Below are 25245 nucleotides of genomic sequence, written 5' to 3' on the forward strand. Positions count from 1 at the left end.
TCTAGTCTTAACTGAGCAGCCCCAGTTAAGCATTCTATTAATTTATCTACGTATCTCCTTCTCCTGACCTTTTTCATTTCATTTTTAAACTTCTACTGCGCATTATTATAGGGGGCGTTGTTTTTCAGTTTTTAGTGTTTTCTTTTCCTCCACTTGCTTTTGAAGTTGATTCTTGACCTGTGACTGTGAGTTTTTAATTTTCTGATGATTTTTATTGATTTTCTTTTCGTAATTTGTTTATTCTTTTGAATGTATCTTGTTTTTCCTGGACCTCTATACAAAACCATCGGGGTACTGAGGGAGATATTTTAAGCTTTTGCTTCTCCCTCAAATAGAAATGGTTTTGTTTTTAATGGCTACCGGGGCCGGTACCCCCTGAAGACGTCGGCTTCGGTGGTCATATTTTTATTTTATTTCATTTGTTTTGTATTGATACTTTTTTCTGAAATTTCTGCTGCTTCTTAGCGCGTTTTTTTCAAAGAAGTTTTATCCTTTTGATCTTAATTATTTGTGTTTTCTTTCAGTATAGAAAACAATACCTCACTTGTCAATATAGCAATGCCCGATGTGTTAATAAGTGCAACAAGTACACAAAACCCTTATAAAATCTTAACTACTTATCGCTTCCTGTTTCGAATCATTCAATTGAGGCAAACAAATTACATCGGAAAATATGCCTTACTTATTCAGATAATTCCTAGATAGCAATGTGAGTTGTGTACATAAGTACGAGTCAAAAGAAGTAATTTTTATACATAAAAAGTCTTGACATTTTGAACTATTTATTCCATTGATTTGTGTTTAGTATCATTCAATACAACGTGAAAAAGCTCATAGGAAGCAATACTTCACATGTTTAGATTGTAATGTCTGAAGCGAACAAACAAAATTAAACTTTTTGTACATAAATCCCTTATAACTTGTAAACTATTAGAACAATCGTATTCAGTTGTTCACCTCATATCACCCCTATTTTCCTCAAAAAACCGTATAGAGGAGGGATGGAAAGTTTTCAGTTATCATTTATAAGAACATAACAAAGCTTTTTATAACGAAAAAAAAACTAATATTAATTTTTTCAAAGAAAAAGTCTAATTTTACTGTAATAAACAGTACAGAAATAGAAAGAAAACGAACAACTTAGAGAGAAAAGTTCCCTATTTTTCGATGAATGGTGCCATTGAGATAATGCAATTATAGCGATATTTTTCTTTCATTGTGGTACGCTGATAGAATAGATGTTTGTTCTTATTCTTATTTCGGAAATGTGACACCAGGAGAGAAAGAGGTAAAAAGTGTGTCATTGGAAACATTTAAGTGTGTTAAATTACATGTGTTTCGAATAAGTGTTTTATTTCGTTTTCTGTTCCATAGCTATTTGATAGCCTTACAGTAAAACATTCTATGTAAATTTGTAAATTTACCCTCTGAGAGTTTCGAACTTTTCTTAGATTTTAACTGAATAAAGAATAAGGATTTTTAAAAGTTTAAGTGTCCATGTTAAACATTAACTCATTGAGAAAAAGACAACAGAAAGAAGAAGAAATATTTTATTCAATTTTAGATTAGTCGAATTTTTTGATGGCTTCTAGTAATTTTGGCCTTCTATGACGCTTTGAGTTACCAAAGTTTCATGGCTTATAGTAATTACTATTCACTGTAACTAAGCTGAATTAGAATTTTGTCACCTACTTCCATGACGCTATAAGTTACCAAAGTGTCACAGCTTATAGTAATTAATATTCACTATAGCTAAGCTGAATTGTAATTTTGTGACCTACTTCCATGACGCTTTGAGTTACCAAAGTGTCACAGCTTATAGTAATTAATATTCACTATAGCTAAGCTGAATTGTAATTTTGTGACCTACTTCCATGACGCTTTAAGTTACCAAAGTGTCACAGCTTATAGTAATTAATATTCACTGTAACTAAGCTGAATTAGAATTTTGTCACCTACTTCCATGACGCTTTAAGTTACCAAAGTGTCACAGCTTATAGTAATTAATATTCACTATAGCTAAGCTGAATTGTAATTTTGTGACCTACTTCCATGACGCTTTGAGTTACCAAAGTGTCACAGCTTATAGTAATTAATATTCACTATAGCTAAGCTGAATTGTAATTTTGTGACCTACTTCCATGACGCTTTGAGTTACCAAAGTGTCACTGCTTATAGTAATTAATATTCACTATAGCTAATCTGAATTGTAATTTTGTGACCTACTTCCATGACGCTTTGAGTTACCAAAGTGTCACAGCTTATAGTAATTAATATTCACTATAGCTAAGCTGAATTGTAATTTTTAGACCTATTTCCATGACGCTTTGAGTTACCAAAGTGTCACAGCTTATAGTAATTAATATTCTCTATAGCTAAGCTGAATTGTAATTTTGTGACCTACTTCCATGACGCTTTGAGTTACCAAAGTGTTACAGCTTATAGTAATTAATATTCACTATAGCTAAGCTGAATTGTAATTTTGTGACCTACTGAATGTTTACTGATGTATTTCGGAATCCTTTAAAAATGTTTTTAAAAAAATATTAAGGTTAGATTTTAAGGAGAAATTTAGAAATTAAAAAAATGCCCAACAATACAAATCGTTTTCATTCTGTTTTTTTGTTTCAGCATTCTTCACTGGTAAGACAAAGAGTGATACAGAAGATGAAGAAACAAATTCAAGACATGAACACCGAACTAACTCAGGACGCAAAAAAGCTAAGCGACGATATTTCAAATTTTTTCGATTACATACAGAGTAACTACGAAGCCGCCTCTGCCAGTTTTCAAAAGTAGTTTTTGTCATTTTAAAGCTTTTTCAATTATATATATTTTTTTTTAATTTGGCACAGTTTCTACCCCATAAAAAGTTAAAATTACCAATTAAAAGAAAGGAATATTTTAAAATCTTAATTCTAGAATACACGAGCTGCGTTTGCTTACGATATAATGCATTACAAGGTGTTCCAAATGACCTGTATTGATGCATAATTTTAAATTCCTATTTTAAGCTAAACTAAAATAAAATCAGCACATTAGGAATCACAACGATATAACACTATAACGATCTAAGAAATTACAACTGCGGAGCGCTGGACTGAAAACTGCGGGGGAAAAATTTGATTGCCATTATGAAACAAAGAGAAGTTGAAAATCATATATCAGATACTCTTCCAAATTTTGTTAGGCAATTAAACAGGCTTTGATTTTTTTTTCATACCTTTCTAGTAATTGGACAGATTTCGATAGGGTTACTGTATATTTAGGCTTAAATATTAAATTAGAGCTCCTACTGCGTACATTTTTTACTTTAATTTTGACAATAATTCGAAAATTATATATTAAAGGTTTTCGTAACAGAACACCCTGTACATGAAATTGTTTAGAATCAATAATTTTTTTAAACGATTAAATGGTGTGCTGGGAATTTGCTTTGTGTTTTTGGCTAACGAATTGTAACGTAACTATCACTATACGTTAGTTATTCTACGATTTATATTTTAGGGTAGTTGATTTGGCTAAAAGTAATTATAAGAAACTGGAACAACTGAATGATATGGAAGATAAATTGTTTGTTCTACAAAGGTAAATAAAAAATGGTTTAAATTTATACAAATTACTATATTTGAGCTAAACGAATCACCAGCAATTCAAATTTAACTAATTAGCTCACTCAAGCTTGTCAAAATCCTCCCATTGCATTTTAAAATTAATAAATTAAAATGCAATTAGAACATTTCTAAGAACAAGACTGAATCAGCGTTTAATTCTAACAGAAAATAGAGCAATGATTGGTATAGACATACGATTCATTTACCAGCAGTAATTTCAAGAAAAAACACTTAATCATTAAACTTATTCGAATCAAACGATTAATTTAAGTTATTTGAATGATTTTATTGAAAATTGTAATTCAAAGATGTTCGAATTTTATTACTTTTGGATTAATTCATATCTTTTTATTGAGATGTTAAATTTAAACAAATTAGAATCATTTGATTCGATTCTACTTACCACTTTCAGAACACAGTTTAACCCATATCTTCGCCTGAGAATCGATGTTTTGAAGAAGTTCACAAGATGAAAAAGTTGCATACTAAATAACTCTTAGATAATGATAGGATTTCTTACGTAATATGACGCGATTTTAAAGATTCGAAGTGCAGACTTTAAATTTATTTATAAGTAGTATAATGAGACTGTATATTAAGTAATACGACACCCGAAAAGACTTTTTTATAATTTGGATACCTCTGATTTCAGACCTTTAAAATGTGGAGAGAAAAAGCTAACTTGAAGATACGGCATTCGGGTAGAACGAAAATAAAACATTAGATACCGTGATTCGAATAGTTGACATACTACGAATTGGCTAAAGCATGGCGCATTTAGTTGATCCTGGAACTTCAAACGATTCTGCAATAAGAAAGATTCAATATTTCTTTATTTTATTTTATTTTATTTTATTTTATTTATTTTATTTTATTTATGCTAGTAAGCATGAAATAGATGAACGTTATTCAAAATAAACCATTTTTTCCTCGCGTTTTTATTACGGCATTTATAAATTCACTGGGTGAAATATAAATCACGCCAGTAGTATTAATTTATTTACGTCACATTAGAACTGCACATTGGCCAATAAGCGACAGTCTGGGGAATAATCCTGAGGCTGATACAGAGGCATGTTATCACATTTTTAATCCTATGATTGGAATGGCTTCCCAGCATTGTTAACCTGACGACTTGTGTGCGAAATCAAGCATTTTACCGTAGAACAGCCTAACGAAGAGCGATCAGCCTGTGAAGGACCGAGGTACCGCACACCCTCGGTCCTATGCAGACTGATCAAAGTGGTCACCCACTCTCTGACCGTTGCCAGTTATGATTGAATTCCGTGATCTACTGAGAATCATGTCTTACAATCAGACCACTGCGGGACTAATCATATCTAGTGAAATTATTAAAATTATTATTTAGCCTAAGCTAGATCTATGATATTTGGAGGTGTTTTTCTTCTTATGAATGGGTTCCGCTCACTCAGGTACCGAGTAAAATAGACTGGTACTTTTATTGAAGCATTCTGGGTGATCGGATGTGGTCTTTTAATCAATATCGTTATGATGAGTATGCTGTTTTCAATTTCTATTTTTCAAGAATGGCAACTGAAATGTTCATTGGACTGAAAGAATATGCGACTTATTTTATGAACACTCACAAACTTCATTACATTTCGATCGGCTTGCCAAATTTCCTGACTTTGAAACTCATATAATTATGGAATATATTGGTATAGCAGATAAAACACTAAAATTAACATACCTGTAATTTGTAGAATTCGTACATTCGATTTTTAATTTTGAATTCTTGTTTTTTTAATGAAATAAAATTACTAAAATAATGTTGTTTTCTTCTAATTTTTATACCGCGGATTTTATGAGTTGTGTAAAATTTAAAAACGGGCTTTAACAAATTTTTTGTTAAAAAATTTAATAAACTGAATATATAGCTCATTTATACTACATTTATATTATTTGTATTATTTACATTATTTATATTATGTAGTTCATAAATTAAGAAACAACCATCTTTACCAAAATTGAAATTTTTATTAAAATTACAACAACAAAAAATTTATTCGAACAGAAAATACCAGTTTGATAGAACATTGACGTATTGTACAATATAAAAACAGTAAGTATTTTATTATATATCATATTAATAAGATAATCTACTAGTTTGTTAAATTTTTATCATTTATACTGTTATGAATTTTTATCAATTAGTGAGCTTCGAGAACTGGAGCAACAACTATTAGAATGCTTGATGTGCTACGCTTTTCTCGGAGAAGTAGCTTCTGAGGTAAATCATTGGTGAATATATAGGGCGACTCTAAAATCATAGTACTAACTTGATGAGAAGGTAGGGCACATCATAAGAAATAAAAATTACATAGGAACCCATGATCGGAAATGTCAAAGTACGCCGCTAGGGATGCTTTCCTGTTATGAACTGTTTCTACGTGTGGAGGTACTTTTATTTATCTACATTATATTAATCTTAAGGTTTCCTTATATTTATTGCGGAAAATTGCATTCTAATTACCTCTGAAACGTAACGTAATTTAAGTATTTGGCGAGCTAGTTAAGTTAATCAGCAAATCAAAATTAAATTATTGAAATTAAATTATTGAACCAATTCAAAGGCAATTTTTGACAATATTTATTATAAAACATTAAAATTAAGATAACTAAAAGTATCTGTTCGAAGACACACATAGAAACAGTTCATAATAGAGAAGCACCCCTAGCAGCGTACGATATTTCCCAAGCAATTATTAATCCTTATGATGTGCCCCACTTCCCTTCCAAGTCTATACGTGATTTTTTTAAATTACCCAGTAGTTATCTTATTAATTATAAGAAGTCGACCATATCAGGCATAACAATATAAAAACAGCTGAGAATTCAAAGGCGAATAAAAAAAATTCAAAAAGTCTCTTTTCGCCACATTTTTTAATTTTACTCTCGTCAGTGTTGGGGTGAAATATTTCATTCAAAATTTTGACCTCTCACTGACGACAAAGAAGGCACTCAAGTCCGTACTGAGTCAGATCTGATGAGAATATATGTTCAGATAGTATTCTGATCTATACATGTAGAAATTATTGTCAAAAAAAATGAAATCTCTGACAAAATTTCGACCACTTTCTGACTAGCCAGAGTGCACAAATATATCCTGAAGATAGGATAATAGATGTTTCAATCTTTTCTTGACCCCTACTGGCAGAATTTTTCCCACAATATTGTCAGCAGAAGTTATTGTCAATCAAAATTTTGACCCCTTCCCTACTAGTTAGAGTACTCAAATTTAAACTGGTGTTCAATGACTGATGAACATACAAGTTATAATTGCTTTCTTAAAATCAAAATCGTAATTTAGCGTTATTGGCAATCGAAGTTTTGACCGCTTTACGACAAAAACAAACAGACACTAAACTAAAAAGATAAAAATAATAAAACAGAAATTTTCAAAATTACATTTTTCAGGTGGACTAAAAATGTTAAAATAGTTTGTTTTTTTCTAAGCGAAAAATGCATTTTAATAAACTTCTGTTACCACCTAAAATCTCCCTATCCCACTTTATTGTTTTTCAAGTATACATCCCACATTTTTCATTTTAGGTGGGACAAAAATTAAATTATTTTCTCCCATTTAGTCTCCTTGAAAAACCTGGATTTTAAAATATTATTATTATTATTTTGTTATGCTGAGCATTTAATTAAAATGAAAATGGTAAACATTTTCAATCCTAAAGTTTGCAGTATTCAACAAAACGAGAAATTTGAAAGAGATAAACTTTAATCATATTTGCAATATAAGAGAAAAAAACTTAAGTTATGATCTATTTAGGTTTTTTTATTATTAAATGGCTATCAATAACAATTTACATAAGATACAATTTTTACTGCGTGGCACCTTATTTATAATAACTTATTAACTCTGGATTATTTTACAAAAACATTTTCTCAATATTCGACATTTTTTTCTAAATAATTGTTCTGTACTGTAAATAATGTCATTTTATTTCACAGGATTACGGAGAGATAGAAAGAGTGCTTCCAAAACGTAAGTCAAGCTTTGTTTTAACATTCTTCTCTTTACTTTCCATATAAATACATAGATAAAATACGCACCACTCCTATACTTTTTAGTTTAGCACAATATGCACAAAACTTTATTTTATGCGTGTTGGAATGCATATAAATTTCATCGATGATCATAAGATTTTTTTTCTAAACTTTAAAATATAATGTGCGAACTATAAATCTTAAACTTATCTTGTAAGCAAAACGAAAATAAAAAACGAATAGTACTTTCAAGGAAAAAAGAGGTAGGCACCCACGCAAATCTTAAGGAAATTAATTCTGATAGATCATTAATTCTCTGTCTCAATGCATAAATTTCTCTCTTTCGAGCTCTTCAGTATTTTTTTTTAAAAAAAGGCTAAAACTAGCCTCAAAAGGAGAGGAAAATTGCCCCTTTTTATAATGATCCCTTTTATGTATATTTTTAAAAAGTTAATACTTACATTTTACATTTATTTTAAAAGCCTCGTCAAAAATTATGTTGAAAAATTTAATCTTTAAATCAGGAGAAAGCGCTATAGAATTCTAATGAGTCACTGCAGTGGAAGATGAAGCTGATTAAAGATATCAAGAACTATTTGACAACAGTACAAGCGAGCAAGGAGATGAAAAGCGTTTAAGAAACCCAAGTTTCAGCGGGCAATCAAATTGGTTTTAACGTTTTTCTTCTACACGCACTAGTGATTCGACGTACATATTTCGATAACGATTTTTTTTTATCGCAAGGCGATCCTTAATGTAGTACATACTTTGCTAACTTCATTCAGAAAAAATATATTAAGAGCAGTGATTGCAAAACACTCAGTGTAATGTATAATTATAACTTTAAACTTATTATTTACTGTCTCATTGCATAAATTTTCATTTACAAACTTTCATCGAATAATTCATAATGATTTAACACTTTTTGTCTGCTTTAAACTATTTAGTTTGAGTGAAAAAAAGAGCAAGATTTTTCAGGTTTATAAAAAGCCTCTTAACGAGGTATTAAAGTTTCTTAGCAGTAAGAAATTTATTCATAATTATTATTCATTCTAACATATTTCTTAACTTATTTTTTCTTAACTATATTTTTTTGTTTGTTAAATAGAATTTTTAAGAAGTTTCGGCCCGAAATTTGCTGATGAAGATTTTGTCTCGATACAAAAGTAAGATATATATTTGTAGTTATTAACTAAAAAATTTCAATTGTATGCTTACTGAGCCACCACAACTAGTAGTTATATGTTCATGATTTTTTTTTCCTTTTTTGCCTTTACAACTAAAGTGACAAAGTTCCAAATTAAGACTTCCAAAAGCCCACTAATATATTTATGCAAAAACAGATTATATTTAAGCAATATTTAAATTCAGAAATATTAGATGTTTCAAAATTAAATTTCAAAGTTTATTTCAACTAAACTTCTAATTAGCTGTTATAAGATGATATAACTTTTTTATTATATGAAATACAGGAATTTTTTTTTTTAATCTTTAGTTTTACTATTACTTAAGGAATAGTCTTTAGGCTCTAGACTGCTATTTAACGCAAATAGTCAGTTTAAAAATATTTTTTTCTAATTTTTTTTTCCATTGACAAATATTTTTTGGAACCTTGAAGCTTTAACTTATTGTTCATTTCATTATTCCAAGCAAACCTTTCGATACTCACTACTTTTAAAAAGCAGCAATTTTGTTTTACTCTACAAAAAGTTCACCATATGTAAAAAAAAATATATAGGTTTCACACATCCAATAATTGCCCTATAATTACTCGGGTTTTTTTTTTCTATTTTACACGTATATTCAATTTCTTTTTTAATCTTCATTCTACCGTTATTTTTATTATTCAAAGTTATATGAAAAACAATGCACCCGAATTTCTGTGAAATCTGAGGAAATTTTTCTACAACATAACGAAATTTATACAAGAGTTTTCACACGAGGGAACACCACACAAAAGTTTTAAGTTTTCGAAATTTGAAGCGAAGTAAAATTTAGTTAAGACAAAAACGACATCAAACAAAATGACTATGACTGAAAAGCTTTTGAAAAAAAGGGAATCCTGAAAATTTTAAAAAGCTATCAATTGAATAGGAAATAAATCAATATATAAACAAATATTCTAACAGGCTTCAGACTTCAGGTAGTTCGGACAGAAGGTCACTCGGTTACAGTCGCCCCTAGATTCACCACTGGAGAGTCTCACAGTGGACTAATAGAAAGATAATATTCCCAATTGATCGCCGAAATCTAGCATCATTGGTGGGTAGGTAGTACTTTATTTAAGCTGCACTAGCTGCACAATAGGTTATCGGTGACGGTCAGGGAAACATCACTGAGGATGATCCGAAGACATGCCATTACAATTATGTTCCTCCGCAGAGGTGATGGCTCTTCCATTTCAGTAGCTCAAGGACGTGTACGCGGAGTCGAACACCTTACATACAGTTTAATGAGCGTGCCCCTTTTTCCTTAAGGTCTGGTTTCTTAGGACAAGCGCCTTATCTGGGCGTCAGCGGGACGTCAACGTTCCGCTGACGCCAACAAAACACTGGTTTGTTAGCTCAAGGCCTGGTTTCTTAGAACTAGCGCCTTATCTGGGCGTCAGCGGAAAGTTGACGTAGAGCTGACGCCAAAAAAAATACTTTTTTGTTAGCTCAGCGTGAGCAGTCGGTTCAACGCAGACATTATCTCTCATTGCGCATGCGTTAAATAACGTAAACAAATATTTATCTTGAATTTGCATTGATTTTGTTTTTGTCGACCAGCGTTTTAGAGAACAAATAATGACTTTGTCCAAGAAAAAACACATTATAGCTGAGCTAAATGAAGAGTGCTATGTTAAATGAAGAAGCAATGTTTAATGTCAAAATCAAAATCTTGGATGATTTCAATGTGCTGTTGGATGTTGTCCGCCATTGCTTCTGTGGTTAACGTCACGTTGTAATCCAACTGCAGTTGAGTTGGACGGCAATTGTAGTTCAAGATGAGCGTTCGATGACGTATACTATCAAACTCACAAATGGACCAATCAGAGGTTAGCACTGATTTCCAGCTGACGGCGTCCTGTCCTAAGAAACCAGGCCTTTACGCAGACTGATCAAAGTAGTCATCCACCCGCTTACTGACAGCAGCCATTGATCCTCGACTTCGGTGTTCTATTGGGAACCGTATCCTCACGATCAGTCCACGGCCAAACCAAGCATCATTGACTGTGGTCAGTGAGTGGGTGGGTGACCACTTTAATCGATGAACCGAAGATATGCTGTTTTCAGTCCTCGTTTAACAATTCTACCGTAAAGTGCTCGACTTCGTGCGATAGTCCTCGCGCTTGGGAGAGCCATCCCCTCTGCAGAGGAACAAAATTCTGATGGCGTGTCTTGGGATCATCCTCAGAGATACTTCTCAGACCATTGTCAATAACCCATTGTGTGAGTCGTGGTGGCTCAGGGGACAGAGCATTCGCCTTCCAATGAGGTGAACCGGCTTTGAATCCGAGCGATGGCTGGTAAATACGAACTCCACACATAGCTCGCACAAACCACGGTGCTGATGTAAAATATCCCCAGAGGTAGACGGATCATGGGTTAGAGTCTCTTTTTCGTCAGACTAACAGTGGGAGGTTTTCCTCTCCGTGTAACGCAAATGCGGGTAAGTTCTATCATAAAGTTCTTCACGAAGACAAATTTCTCCCAATAATTGATCCAGGAGTTCCCTTGTCTTCTGGATTGGGTTCAAAATTACAAGGCTACGGAGTTGCACATTGGGTCGGCTGTTCAACAACGGTTATAAAATAAAATAACTATTGTATATTATAAAACGTCTTCTATGTCTAAGTGAAAAATAAATTTTCTGTAAAACGCAATTAAAGATGAGTATGTGCTGCATGATACCCAGCCCGGTCTCTGTCACTTCTCCTGTTTTACAATGTTTAAAAATGTTTCTTTGAAAAAAATGCTCGTGATATTTTTAAAAAAAAAACGAAATAAAATTTAGAGCTGAGTATAAAATCGAAATATTAGTTTTTTTTAATCAAGCCTCAAATCTTCACTTTCGAACTACTTAACACATTTTTTTGAATTTTTCTAAACATTTTAAATTAGTATTTTTTTCGCCGAAAAATATCATTGTTTTCTTAAAATATATGTTATTTTAACTAATTAAAAAATTTCAAAAAATCTTGCACTATTCCATCATTTATATTACGAATTTGAATAATGTAAAAAAATATAGATATAAAGTCCATCAGTTAGATAATTACCTTGTCAGATCTAAAAATCTTGTTTTCAAATCTGAAACTCTTGTTGTTTGAAAAATCAAAGATATTTTGACTTAATGAGACAAAACATGTCGGTTAACATATTTTTTTTTTATTTGCTATAATCGACAATTTATGCGATAAAAAGAAAAAAGTAACTTTAAAATTTTCAATTTAATGAATTAATAACTTTAAATTAACCCAGTCTCAAGCATTAACTTTTTTTAAAAGCCTTCACAGAATTTTTATATTTTATACATATTTTTTTTTATTTTGTGCTTAAAATTCAGCATTTTTCTTATTTTAATATGGATCTCATATCTTTCTCATTATTCAAAACAGTAAAATATTTTTTCATCTTTTCTTTTTTTAGAAATGTGTTAGAAGACATTTTAGATGATAGAATACTAATTGTAAGTAAAATGCAACTTAAATATTAATTCAATCCCAACTTTAAAATTCCTTAAAAAGTTTATAATTTGCTGCAAGTTTTAACGTTTCAATAATATAATATGTTGTATTATAAGCTGAAGCATGTCATTAAAATATAGTAAACGTGAATACATTGGTCATGTTATCTAAAATCAATTCAAAAGTAAACAATAATTCAGAGTAAATTATTAAAACATTTTTATCATTTTATTTAACAAGTTGCCTTTGCAACATACAATAGAACAACCATTATTTTTTAAAGTTACAAAAAAAAAAAAAAAACAATACTCCGACAAAAATAACCAAGTTGCAATTTAAGGTTAATAGTTTAGATTACTCGCCGTTTATCACTTCTCAAATAAGGCTTAATGTGAATAAATATTAAAATAAAAATCCGAAGCTCACTTCCTACAAATAACGATTCCCATTTTATTTTTATTTGCCATTTTGCTATTGCTTCGTACATTTTATTAGCTACAGGCTCGGTTTTTCATGTTTCAAATTCTTCCTTCCATAAGAATTAAAAACTAGCGTTGAGTAGTTGTTGAGGAGAGTCTGAGGAAAGAATGATAAAATATTGCAATCTTGGCGAATCTTGAATGGTAAAATATTGCAATCTTGTAATACTTTGCAATCTTGGCGCGGTTTTGAAAAGTAGTTCCAACTCTATAATGACACTTATCGCCAAGCTGTTGATAAACCGAGCAGTGGCACTTAACCTTAAAAACAACATCACTGTAGGGTATACCGGGCAAATGTATAACGGGCAGTGGCACTAAAAAGCAAACTAAAACTCAAGTAATTTTAAAAAAATTTATGTGTCACCAAATCTACTGCTACAGATTGGAACATTATCGCCTTCCCTGACATTGCCAATGCCGCCAAACCTAGTATACGTAATGCATACTAGGATTAAGACGGAAGAATTTTAACGCGATTTACTACGAACAACAACAGAAATAAATAATTTAAAAAATCAAATTTTCTTGAAAACTTATGTTTTAAAGTATTTATAAAATTCAATAATTGGACTCCTATTATAATTTTACTGTTTTAGGAACCAATACAGAAGGATGTCAACTCTGAAGATGTATTAAGATTCTTGGAACATTTCAAGCACAGTAATTTCTCTCTTGTGCGTAATAACCACGTGCGCAATAACTATTTCTCTAATCTGCCATCCAGCATCATAAATATGAAGACGGAGTCCTCACAAAAAATGTAATCTGGCAACTTAATTTCAAATTTTTTTGATACCAAACTGTATTCAAAAAAATAAACTCAATAGATATACAAAACACTTAATTTGTACATGGAGCCTAGATGAAAATGCCTGATATAAACTAAATACATTAATGTTTTAAACAGAAAAATACTTAAGGCAGGACCTGCAAATAATTTAGAATTGTGAGATGGTAAAATCAAAAATGAAAGTACGCTGTTTAAAAATGAAATCAAATTTTACACTAATATCAATCAATTTTGTTGCAAACTTTATAATGTTGGACTATGCTTCACCAACGTTTCACCATAGCGTGAAAAGCTTGTCATCTATGTCAGTAATATTGATATGCTGAACCATAACGTAATGCTGTACCACCCCGCTTGACTTGGACGATACACAATAAAGCATAATATATAAGCTAAATATCGATATTTTTCATTATAACGATAACGATGCTAAAAATATATCCTCATGATGTATCATGAATACGATAAATGTCGACACGACGCGATCCACGGTGGCTCAGGGGATAGAGCGCTCGCATTCCAGTGAGTTGATCCAGGCTCGAATCCCAGCGAGCTGTAGGAATTCTGCTCCCGGATAGCACCGATCACAGTGCTGACGGGAAATATCCCCAGTGGTTGACGGATCATGGGTACATACCCTTGCCGTTCGAATAACTGAGGAAGGTTTTCGTAGTTTTCCTCTCCAGGTAACACAAATGCGGGTTAGTTCCGTCAAAACGTCCTCAACGAAGGCTAGTTTATCCCAATGTTTAATCTAGGAGTTCCCTTGTCACATGGGTTGATTCAAGTCTATGTCTATGGAGTTGAACTTTAATAGTCGTAAGCTCAGAATTGAGTCGGCTGTTAAACGTCGGTTATAAAATAAAGTATCAGCAGGCAAAAAATATGGATAAACAATTAATATGAAAACACAATGTACAGAAATATATCGTTACGTCACACAATAAATACCGAAAAATATCGACATTATTGTGACCAAATGAGTAAAACCAACTTTCGTGAAGAAGGGAGAAGAATACCTATTTCTTGACACTGTGTTTCACAGTTCAAAGACCTTAGTGGCTGAGCTACTGAGCTTTGCTTTGCTTGCCGCTATCTCTGGAGGTGACGGTCTAATAAATGTATTGGCGAGTATACTGTTCCATAATATTAAGACCAAAACAAAGAAATAACTCATTTCATTATAAATCTTTGAAAATATGCTGTAGGAAAAAAAATATATATCCCGTCAAGTTTTTTTCTTTAAATCCAACTCGCCCTTAAAAATTTATGAACCGCAACATATGTAGGAAACAAACATTAAATCAGTAAAGTAAATAATAATGAATCCTAGATATTCTTGAATTGAATACGTGTGAGCCGCGATAGCTCAGGGGATACAACGTTCGCCTTCCAATGAGGAGAACCGGGTTCGAATCCCTGCGATGGCTAGTCGAAACGGATCCCCATCCGGTTTGCACCGACCACAGTGCTGACGGGAAATATCAGCAGTGGTAGACGGATCATGAGTTAAAGTCCCTTTGGCGTCAGGCTAACCGTGTGAGGCTTTCGTGGTCTTCCTCTTCATGTAACGCAAACGTGGGTTAATTTCATCTAAAAAGACCTCCACGAAGACAAAATTTCTCCCAATACTTGATTCAGGAGTTCCCTTGTCTTCTGGATTGGGTTGCAAAGTACAAGGATACGGAGTTGAACACTAGTAGACATAAACCCAAAAATTGGGTGGGCTGTTCAACGACCGTTATAAAATTAAAAATATATCATTAAGTAAAATTGAATTCTAGTATCCGTAGCATTCAATCCAAAAACTCTAACTGTTTTGATTTTTTAATCATATGAAACAGAGCTTAAAGTAAGAAGGAAAGGAAGAAAAAAAACTACTGCCAAAACCATTCAATTCATAGCTAGTTTTTGTTATCTCTTACTGTTTTTTAATTATAAACTTTTTATCACTATTTACTTTATCTTGGGGCAAAAAAACAATTCTATACATTTGTTAGAGCTGTTTAAAAATATCTTGATAGTAAGTTTTTTGTAAAATTTATAATAGGATGATTTGCTTTTTGTTCGAAGCGTATGTATGTCATTGCTTGGTTTTTAAATTCCGCACTCTGTGGAAGCTTTGTAAGATTAAGTTCCGCACATAACTGGTTAAAATGCAATTTACCACCAACTCTTCTCAACGTACAAACAAAATGTCTACTAAATTTAGTGTCAACAGCCAATTTAAGAAGAGAAAATAATCTGAATTTTTTTAGGAAGGACGAGATAGATGAATGGAATATGAAGATTTCAAGAGTAGAAAAAGATCTTGAAAAGGCAAAAGAAAAAAATGACAAGCTTGAGAATCAAATAAAGTATATCTTCAAATATTTTTTTTATCTTTCCCTCTATAAAACATAGAAAAGGGCAATAATTGCACTTTTAATTACCACACAATCATAGGAAGATTTTTCATAATTTGTAATATATTTTCAAATTATTATTTTAAAATTAGTAGCTTCATTCAAATTTAAGCTATAAAACGGCTTATCATTTTGATGGTATTTAACAGCTATTCTTGTTCCTGCCAGTATTTTAAGTGAATTTTTATTAGCGATAACTCAGTTTGCCGTAAAATTTTCTTATATCTCATTTTTAATAATATGAACTTCTCAACTAAGTAACTTAACTTTGCGTGTTAATGCTATGTAATAACTTTGATACTGCTTTTTATATATTTTTTTTTATTATTTTTTCATTTATTTTTAGTCATTTATTGAACGAAGATCCTGATGGGACGAAATTGAACAGAGAAAATGAACTGAAGAAAATAACTGAGATATATAAACTTCGCACAAACAGTGAAGTACAATACATGGAGTAAGAAACACATACCTTTTGCACATTGTTTCATTGTATGTTCGTAATAGAATGTTGACTATGCAAGTTTATAGCATTTATCATATTTTTATGGCAGTGGCTAATTGCACTTCAAGTGTAATTACCGGAGCGATTAGTTCTCCATGCTCGGTATAAGTCTTTTATTACTAGTTGGCATGTATAAAGTGAGAGACAAGCAATACCGGTAGAGTTTATTTCAACGATTTAGAGGTAGAAGGGGGAAAAAACGAAGCAAAAGAGAAACTAAGAATCGGAGGAAAGTGAATAGACACTTTTGGTGTTTTATCGCCGTATCTTCATGCTCCGACCAGGAAAAATTTTCTGCTAAATGTATACCTTCTACCGATTTTTATTCCGGTTACATTTGTTTACTTGTTTCACCGATTCTTATTACGGTTATATAAACATATTCCTTTTAAAAAATTCTTAATATATAGCTAATTTTTATTAAGTTTATAAAAAAAAATTTTGTAAAACATTTTAGTTAGAAAACTTACAGGAGAAATAAAGATTAAAAAAAAATCTATATTTCTATTCAATTTATTTTTGTTAAAACTAAGTTTTGAATTCAAACAGAAAAATAACTTTTCGAAATTAATTTCCGAAAGCAAATGTACAAATATACATAAATTAAATAACAGGAATAAAATTTTCTATTAAAATGAAGATTTAACTCGCTTTATTCTAGATGAGTCTAATTAAATTGAAGTCATCAAAAACATTACAATTTTATTTTTGAAAATCAAGCCAATCACAAAAGGTAACTGATAAAAAAAAAATATTAAATGAATTAATGAAATTTTAAAGAATAAAATTTACAAAATCACTAAAATGAATAAAGAAATAAACCTTCACAGAGACCGCAATATGTTTTTCATAGTTTCAGTTCACAATAAATTGAAATAACCATCAGCAACTTAGAAGGAAAATATTAAATAAGACCAATCTTAAATTATGGTATTTGTAGACAAACGTGGTACGAACAAATCGTTCTGCCTTCCTAATTCAGCAAATAATGATCTTTTTATTTTCACCTTAATATTTAGCATTGCGTTGATGAAAGTAGCCATAGAGGATTCTCTGGATAATTTATTTAAGGAGCTTGATGTTTTTCCAAAGAAAAAAGTGAAGGAATTGTTGAAGGTAAAAGTTTTAACTATTTAATAATTATTAATAACCATTGATAGTTTTATTATGTTCCGTAAGAAATGAATTTTTTGAACCAATTATTCATAACTCAAATTATTCGACCACAAAAAAGCTATTCCGATTTGCTGTTCAACAGGAATACTTTATAGTAGAACAGTTTAACGAGGATCCTCGATCTCTTCGCAGACTGATCACCCACCCGCTCACTGACCGCAGCCAGTGATGCTTGACTTTGGTGATCTATTGGAAACCATGCGGTACGATTAGTCTACTATGGAAATTTTCAGTAATAGATTAGTATACTAAAAGGTATTGTAACAATTTTAAATAATATTTTTTAATCACACCTAAACTTAAAAGTTGAGGTGTCTTGTTGTTGTTCATTTACGTCGCACTAGACCAGCACAATGGGCTATTGGCGACGGTATGGGAAACATCCCTGAGAATGATCCGAAGACATGCCATCACAATTTTGATCCTCTGCAGAGGGGATGACACCCCCGCTTCGGTAGTTCGACGACCTGCACGCGAAGTCGAGCACTTTAAGGTAGAACAGTTTAACGAGGACCAATACCGCACACCCTCGGTCCCTACGCAGACTGATCCAAGTGGTCACCCACCCGCACACTGACCGCAGCCAGTGATGCTTGACTTCGGTGATCTGCTGGGAACTGTGTCTTAACGATCAGTCCTCTGCGGTACTTGAGGGGTCTTAAAAGACAAAATGTTTTACACATTTTAGACTGGTGTTAAGACTATAAAAACTCTCCCTCTAATTTTTTTTAACTTTACCCAATGGCCGCGGAAACTGAAAATAAAAATTTTACCTTAAATAGTGCAAACAGAGGACCCTTGATTTTTTTTTAATCGTAATTTTACCAGATTTCGAAAATAGACAATTGAACATCGAATCATGTATGTTGTATTCATTTATAAATAATATTGAAAATATTAATTTTTGCTTTCCAGATGTTAGACGCCGAAAAAAAGTTGAGTGAAAGAAAAGTTGAAGAAGCTTTGAGGGCTCAACGGGCTTTCGAAAGGAAGAAAAATTTGATTCGATCTAAGAAGGTATCTAAAATTATATATACATCAAAATAAAATGCATCAAATATTTAGAATACAATTTTTAAAAAAATACTTTATCACTTTATTACATGCATTATAGCAGTAGACGGGTAATAAAATATAAATTGAGGAATTAACAAATCTCAACCCCAACACCTTAATTGTAATTTCTTAGTTTTTATCAAATTGCTTTTCCTTCATTTCTTAGAAATCTATTTTCTTTTTTTTTTCACGATAAAGAAAGAAAGCTACTTAGTTTAGAACAATATACCCGTTCTCATGGTGGGACTCAATATTGGTAAGGTGTCTTACATGGGATAGTTCCCTAATATACGATAGTGCCAACTTTAGTCGAAGATGGTAAGTTCAAACAAAAACAGTCTAAAGTATGTATGTAGATTGTGTGAAGACAACAGTTAGAAGCAAAGCTTTAGTGCGAACATGGATAGTATATAAAAAATTTCCATTATTGTTATCATAGTTTTTCAAGTTCAGAGCAACGGATTATTTTAAGCTAAATGCGAGTGAATATTCTGTAATGTTTTATATCGTCAGTGATCTTTTTAACCTGGACACAGCTCAAAATGGACACAAGAAAATAGATACAGCTCAAAAATGTAGTTTAAGAAAACGGACACTGCAAAAATGCGTTTTTTTTTTTCAATATTCAACCCAAATTTGACAACTAAACTACAGCTTTCGTACTTCCTTTTTTTAAAACACTCTACAAAATCATTATAAAGCTAAGTACCAGACTTTGAGGTCTCGGTGGCTAGGTATATATAAAAAATTTTAACTTAAACAAATGTTCTAAGTGATCTAGGCAAATGGACATCACTTTGCCGATTTTCAGTTCATTCAATAAAGAGAGCAATTTTACATGAAGAAGCTAGAAAAACGCAATCAAATGCTATTTCCACGCTCTTAAACACTCCTGTTGATCTGTGTCCGGAATAAAAAGGTCTCTGAGAATAAAAAGGTTCCTTTTTTTCTCATTAAAATGTCTCTAAGACATGGATGAATAACATGTTTAGTTCCTATATGCGATACCACACTACGGCTAGTAAGAAATACTATTCCATATTAAGAAACCATGCTTATTTTAGAGAAATCTTATCTATTATATTTGCTGTTAATGGGAATAGGCCTACTACAAATGAGTATTTAACTCTTGGGACTTAAGCTGGAGGCCCAAAACAAGTGGTGGTAACATAGATCAAATCTAGTTGCTTCAGAGGATAGCTTCGTGTAACCAGTGAGGTTGAGGAAGAAAATTTTAGGAGCCCGAATTTCGTTAATTCCCCTCAACGTAAACCGGACTTGATTTGTTTGCATTTTGATATTTTATACCAACATTTGAAGCTTCATGGTTGCTTACCTGAACTCACTTTTTCTAAAAAAGAAAGATTCTTTATTAATAGTACAATAAATTATGGGGTGTGCTTGAAAAATTCGCACTCGAATTCACCATTTTTTTTTTTTTTTTTAAGCGCTATCAGTATAAAAAATCAGTACAATCCATACTCCATTGCTTTCTTAGTTTGAGCATCATCTTCTAGAACTGAAAACCTCCACACTTCGCTTTGCAAGTAGGTTGCTCAGCGACTTAAAAAAACGAGCTTATTTGCGCTTTAGCCAACTTTTAAATGATAGCGGAGAAGAAAAAACAAGAAAATCTAAAGACAAACATAGATCATAAAAGCTATTTCGTTAGGGAATAAATAATCGTCCTCTTTTTACATTTCCTTGGCGGCCACTAAATATTAAAAATTAGTTGCATATTCATAGAGACTAAAAATTTCATGAAAGACTGCTTTTGCACTGATTCACTTTATTAATTAGCCTCAGCAACCTACTTGTGTAATGAGATGCGGAGGCTTTCAGTTTTAGGAAGTGATGGTTTGAATAGGCCTATATTGTAGCTCAACATGACCACTTTGATCTCCTTAAAGCTATCACAAAAAATGTGCCCTAGCATTTAACACACGATTTAGCTTCGTAAAACTTAAAAGACAACTTCAACTTGAAGGAACTCATATTTTGTTCAAACAGCGAAACAATAAGTGGTAGAGCCATAGTAGCTCAGGCAATACAGCACTCACCTTACAATGAGGTGAACCGAGTTCGAATCCCGGCAATGGCTAGTTGATTCAAATTCCGTAAACCCTAAATTGGGTCTGCTGTTCAACGACGGTTATAAAATGAAAAACAGTAAGTGGTATCACTAAGACAAGCAAAAAAATAATAAATTATAACTTAATATAGAAAAATGTATCGATCGACTCCAAAAGGCACAGGCAATTCCAACATGGCGACTGTTTAGCTTTGTCACATCGTATGGAAAACATTAAAAATGAAAGAAAATTGAGGTAACCACAGACCACTTTACACATATTTTCCCTTTAATAACTCAAAATTCTAATTAAGTTTTTACACTCATTTATACATTCATTTTTTTTTTCAGGAAAAGAAGCATATAGGAAGCTGAATTCTAAAAGAAAATTCCTGTCAATCCAAAATACTTATTTATTTTGAGACATAGAACATGTGAGAGGGGTAGAGAAAAATTTCCCATATTCGACTGGTTCAACAAAAAAATTTCAATTAAATTACACAATTTTTTTAAATAATGTGAATAAATCATATTTCTCTTGTTATTTTTTTTATCTATTTATATTAAAGGAATATACAGTTCAACCCCTTAACGAACAGATTTTTTAGAAAAAAACCGGCCCAATAAAATAAATTTTTTTAATGTAATAAAACACACTTTAGAACATTGTGTCAATGCATATTTTCAATTCTCGATTATATTCAAGTGTGAAAAATTATAACAGCATAAAATACAACGCAGCTCGAATTATCTCGAGTGTGCACAGTTTGGCCTGTTTAGCATGCTCGAATTAACTCGAGCGCACAAGTTAAGGGGTTAATAGTTCACAAGCTAGAAGTGTCTATGCTGCAAAACACTAAACTGACATAATTTAATTTACTCAACAATATCAGACAGGTCAAAGTCACAAATAAAATTAATTTTACAGAAAATGTTTAAGACCTGTCGACAGATTACCAAATGACGCTATTTCCTGTGATCACAGCCTAAACTATCACCTCCATGTACCATCCCTACACCCTGGACGTTCAGTCTGTCATTTATTATAAAAGTCATGTTGCCTGAAACCTAAAGAAACTCTTAATATTCATTATAAGTGAACAATACTGTTAAAACTACAACATTGTATTGTTGAAACCATATACCTTGCTACCATAGAAATGAAGGTAGCTGAAAAAAAAGAGAATCACTAGAAGACAAATCAAATCTAGCACACAGTTTACTTTCTTTAAATAAGTACTTATTCTGTTTATGGCAACAGAAGTGGAGCCATAAACAGAATAAAGGAAGATTTGAATAGCTATATAGTCAAAAAGGTATCTAATGTAACATATAAAACTATTTCAAACAATGCAGACATCAATAAAAAGAAACCATATATAATATCAAAATTCTTCTGTCATTAGTGTTATCCCATTATGCATACTTTTAAAAAATGAAATCACAAAATCAACCTTACCATTGCAACCTATACTGATTTGAATAGGTTGCAAAGAGATATTAAAAACAAGGAAAGACGAAAACACTCCAATTTTCAGGCACACATTTATATATATATATATATATATATATATATATATATATATATATATATATATATATATATATATATATATATATATATATTCGTGAGTCTGTAGGGAAAAATGTAATAGTAATACTTTGTAGCTAAGATTCGAAGGTCCTATTGGAGTTAAACTATTCGACGACTAGATTCCTGATTTTAAAAAGATATTCATTCTTCAATTTTAGTTCTATACAATATATCATTCATAAAAAGTCCTAGATTTCCGACTTTCCTTTAAAAATAATTTTTTTAGTTGGAAAAAAAATTTAACTGGGTAGAACATGTCAAATTACATATCAAATTGGGTAGAACATGTCTATGGGAAATTTAGAAATGCTAGAATTTCAGTGAAAAAGTAACAGATATTTCTACTTTATAAGACAATTCAAAAAAATTATACATGTAACTTACATATGGTGAAGTAAAGGCTGTACTCAAAGGAGGAGAGGAAGGAGAGGGGCACTCATTCTAAGGGCCAGGAAGAGGGCCGTCTAAAATTCTTTTCAAAAAAGAATTTTAGACGGCCCTTGATTAGATCTAGACGATTAGACGGCACGTTTTTTAAAAAGAAAATTTTAAAGAATTACTTTACATCTAAATAAAAACTATAATTTTGTATAACGAGCCTTTGAAAATTCTACAAAACATGAAAATAAGCCTTCTTGTGCTCATAAAACCTTTGTTCAACTTAGGATGTGGCCATCTACTTCCAACGTTTTTTCCTAAGGTGAATCCTTCCGAAAATTTTTGTTAGAAGTAGGACTGGGCTATAAATCGATATATCGCGACATATCGATTTAACGCCTATATCGGCAAACCGATACAGCGACTTTCATTCCAAGCGATGCATCAGAAATCTGATTTAAGCCGTCGAGTGAAGAAGACGATATAACGATATAGCGATACACGCAAGGACTTTCTCTTACGTTCCGATGCCAACTCGCGCTGTGGAAGACGATATTGTTTCGTTATGTTGAGACGGCCTTGACTGATCAGCGGTAGAATCAGAATCACTTTTGAGACCTTATATCGTTATATCACATGTTCGTTTTCGCAACTTCGCGATTTGAAATCGTTTCTTGTAGATTATTTTCAATGGGATTAACTTCGTGATCGCCGTCGTAACCTTGTTCTGAACGCAATCTATTATTGAAAAGAATTTATAAAGAAAAGTTTCTTCATTAATTAGGTAAGTTTTTTATTTATTTTCTGACAAAACTTTTTTTATATTTTTAAATGTGAAAATTATCGGAAATCTAATTTAAGGCACCCATAAGGAATTAAATTACAAAGTAAATAAATTTGTTAGGTTATTTTTTTACTTTCTTTTAATTTATTAAAAACCTTTCGGATAAAACTTCTAATAATTTAATGGGCTTCTATTACTGATTTTAAATTTATAAATCTTGAGTTGTTTTTATTTTTAGAAATAAAGTTAAAACAAAACTTATTTTTTGGACATAAGTCAATAAACTTTATTTGTTCAAAAGAATTTGAAAAGTTTGCGAATTTTATTCATTTCTTTTTTTTTATTTTATCAATTACTACTTCGTTTTATTAGAGAGTAAAATCATAATTTTTTTTTAATTTTCGTTTTATATTATTAGTTAATTAGCTAAATATATTACCGAATGTCACAATTCTTTTGTTTTTATTTTTAAGAATTTAATTAAGAAACTTTGCCTTACTTTGTTTTTCGTTCATAATTCGGTCATTATTTAATTTAATTTAATTATTTACATGAAATAATAATAAAAATAGTGTTTAAGAAGCATTTTTTTTTCTAAAATTTATTTAGCTCTTTTGTTTTAAGCATACAAATAATTTTTTAACGAACTTATTTTTTAAATTTTGTTCCTATGCTGTTAGGTAAATATATTGATAAATTTCACTTTTATTTATTTTTTTATTTTTAAACTAAGAAATCTTTTGTTATTTGCGTGATCATTTTTAGAAAATATAACAAAACTTGTGTTTACTTCTTCATTAAGAATTTGAACATTACGATCGAACTTAATAATTCCGTAATTATTTACGCATAATAGTACAAGCAAATATTGATTTGTTAAAAAAAGTTTCTTTTTTTAAAAAAAAAAATATTTTTAACACTTTGTTTTAAGTGTATAATGAGTTTCTTAACAAGCTTTTTTTTTAATTTTTTAAATTTTCTCTCAATAATTTCAGCTAGATATCTTTATAAAATTCCCTTTTTATTTGTAAACTGAGAAATCTTTCAGAGAACGAAAATTTTAAGAAATTATTACAAATCTTATGTTTACTTTTTAGTTTAAAATTCGAACATTTTTAATTTTAAACTTCGGCTTTTAGTCAATCTAACTTTTATTTTAATTAAAATATATTTTGAAATTTTAAAATCAGCTTTTGTTTAATAACAATATTTTTTTTCATTAAGGGTGTTTTAGGGGTTAACTTAAATTAGGACTGCTTATACCTTATAAACGATAAAGAAGTGCAAATATTTCATTCTGTATCTACACACATTTTTTCAATAAATATTTTAAGTAAGATTTGTACTTCTTAGTTAATTTATTTAATATCTTTCTTTAGCAAAACATATATATTTTCAAATTTATAAATTGATTTAAATCAATATGCGTATGAAGTCTTGATAGAAATCTGACTTTCTGTGCCTTGAAGTAAATGAAATTCAAAAATACTATATCGCGATACATCGCTATATCGCGATGCAAAACTGACGATATATCACGATATATAATTTCTAATATCGCCCAGTCCTAGTTAGAAGTATATATAACTCAGTTGTGTTAGATTTAGGTGAGGTTACTATCTAAAAGTAGAGATGCTCAAAAGACTAGTGATCTTCTAGTATAAATGTATGTTTGAATAGAAACATCAAAAGAAAACAAAT

The 25245-nt window shown here is 31.1% G+C and overlaps 2 protein-coding genes across 2 annotated transcripts in view; one reads left to right on the plus strand and one right to left on the minus strand.

Moving 5' to 3' along the window:
* The window catches only part of LOC107441659 (5' exonuclease Apollo), a 69184-nt gene extending 65148 nt beyond the window's left edge, over nucleotides 1-4036 (minus strand). The window contains exon 1 of the mRNA XM_071177761.2: nucleotides 4018-4036. The gene's annotated coding sequence lies outside the window, so the exon portion shown is untranslated. The remainder of the gene's footprint in view (nucleotides 1-4017) is intronic.
* The window catches only part of LOC122269649 (uncharacterized), a 31303-nt gene extending 9975 nt beyond the window's left edge, over nucleotides 1-21328 (plus strand). The window contains exons 4-15 of the mRNA XM_087157634.1: nucleotides 2632-2795; nucleotides 3508-3588; nucleotides 5790-5865; nucleotides 7599-7632; nucleotides 8743-8800; nucleotides 12266-12305; nucleotides 13382-13545; nucleotides 15834-15932; nucleotides 16327-16437; nucleotides 17505-17601; nucleotides 18577-18678; nucleotides 21140-21328. Of these exons, the coding sequence (XP_087013760.1) occupies nucleotides 2632-2795; nucleotides 3508-3588; nucleotides 5790-5865; nucleotides 7599-7632; nucleotides 8743-8800; nucleotides 12266-12305; nucleotides 13382-13545; nucleotides 15834-15932; nucleotides 16327-16437; nucleotides 17505-17601; nucleotides 18577-18678; nucleotides 21140-21163 (1050 nt within the window). The 3' untranslated portion in view covers nucleotides 21164-21328. The remainder of the gene's footprint in view (nucleotides 1-2631; nucleotides 2796-3507; nucleotides 3589-5789; nucleotides 5866-7598; nucleotides 7633-8742; nucleotides 8801-12265; nucleotides 12306-13381; nucleotides 13546-15833; nucleotides 15933-16326; nucleotides 16438-17504; nucleotides 17602-18576; nucleotides 18679-21139) is intronic.
* The last annotated feature ends 3917 nt before the right edge of the window (nucleotides 21329-25245 follow it).

Source organism: Parasteatoda tepidariorum, chromosome 2 (assembly GCF_982258835.1).
Source record: "Parasteatoda tepidariorum strain Cologne lab strain chromosome 2, Ptep-v5.0, whole genome shotgun sequence".
NCBI lineage: Eukaryota > Metazoa > Arthropoda > Arachnida > Araneae > Theridiidae > Parasteatoda > Parasteatoda tepidariorum.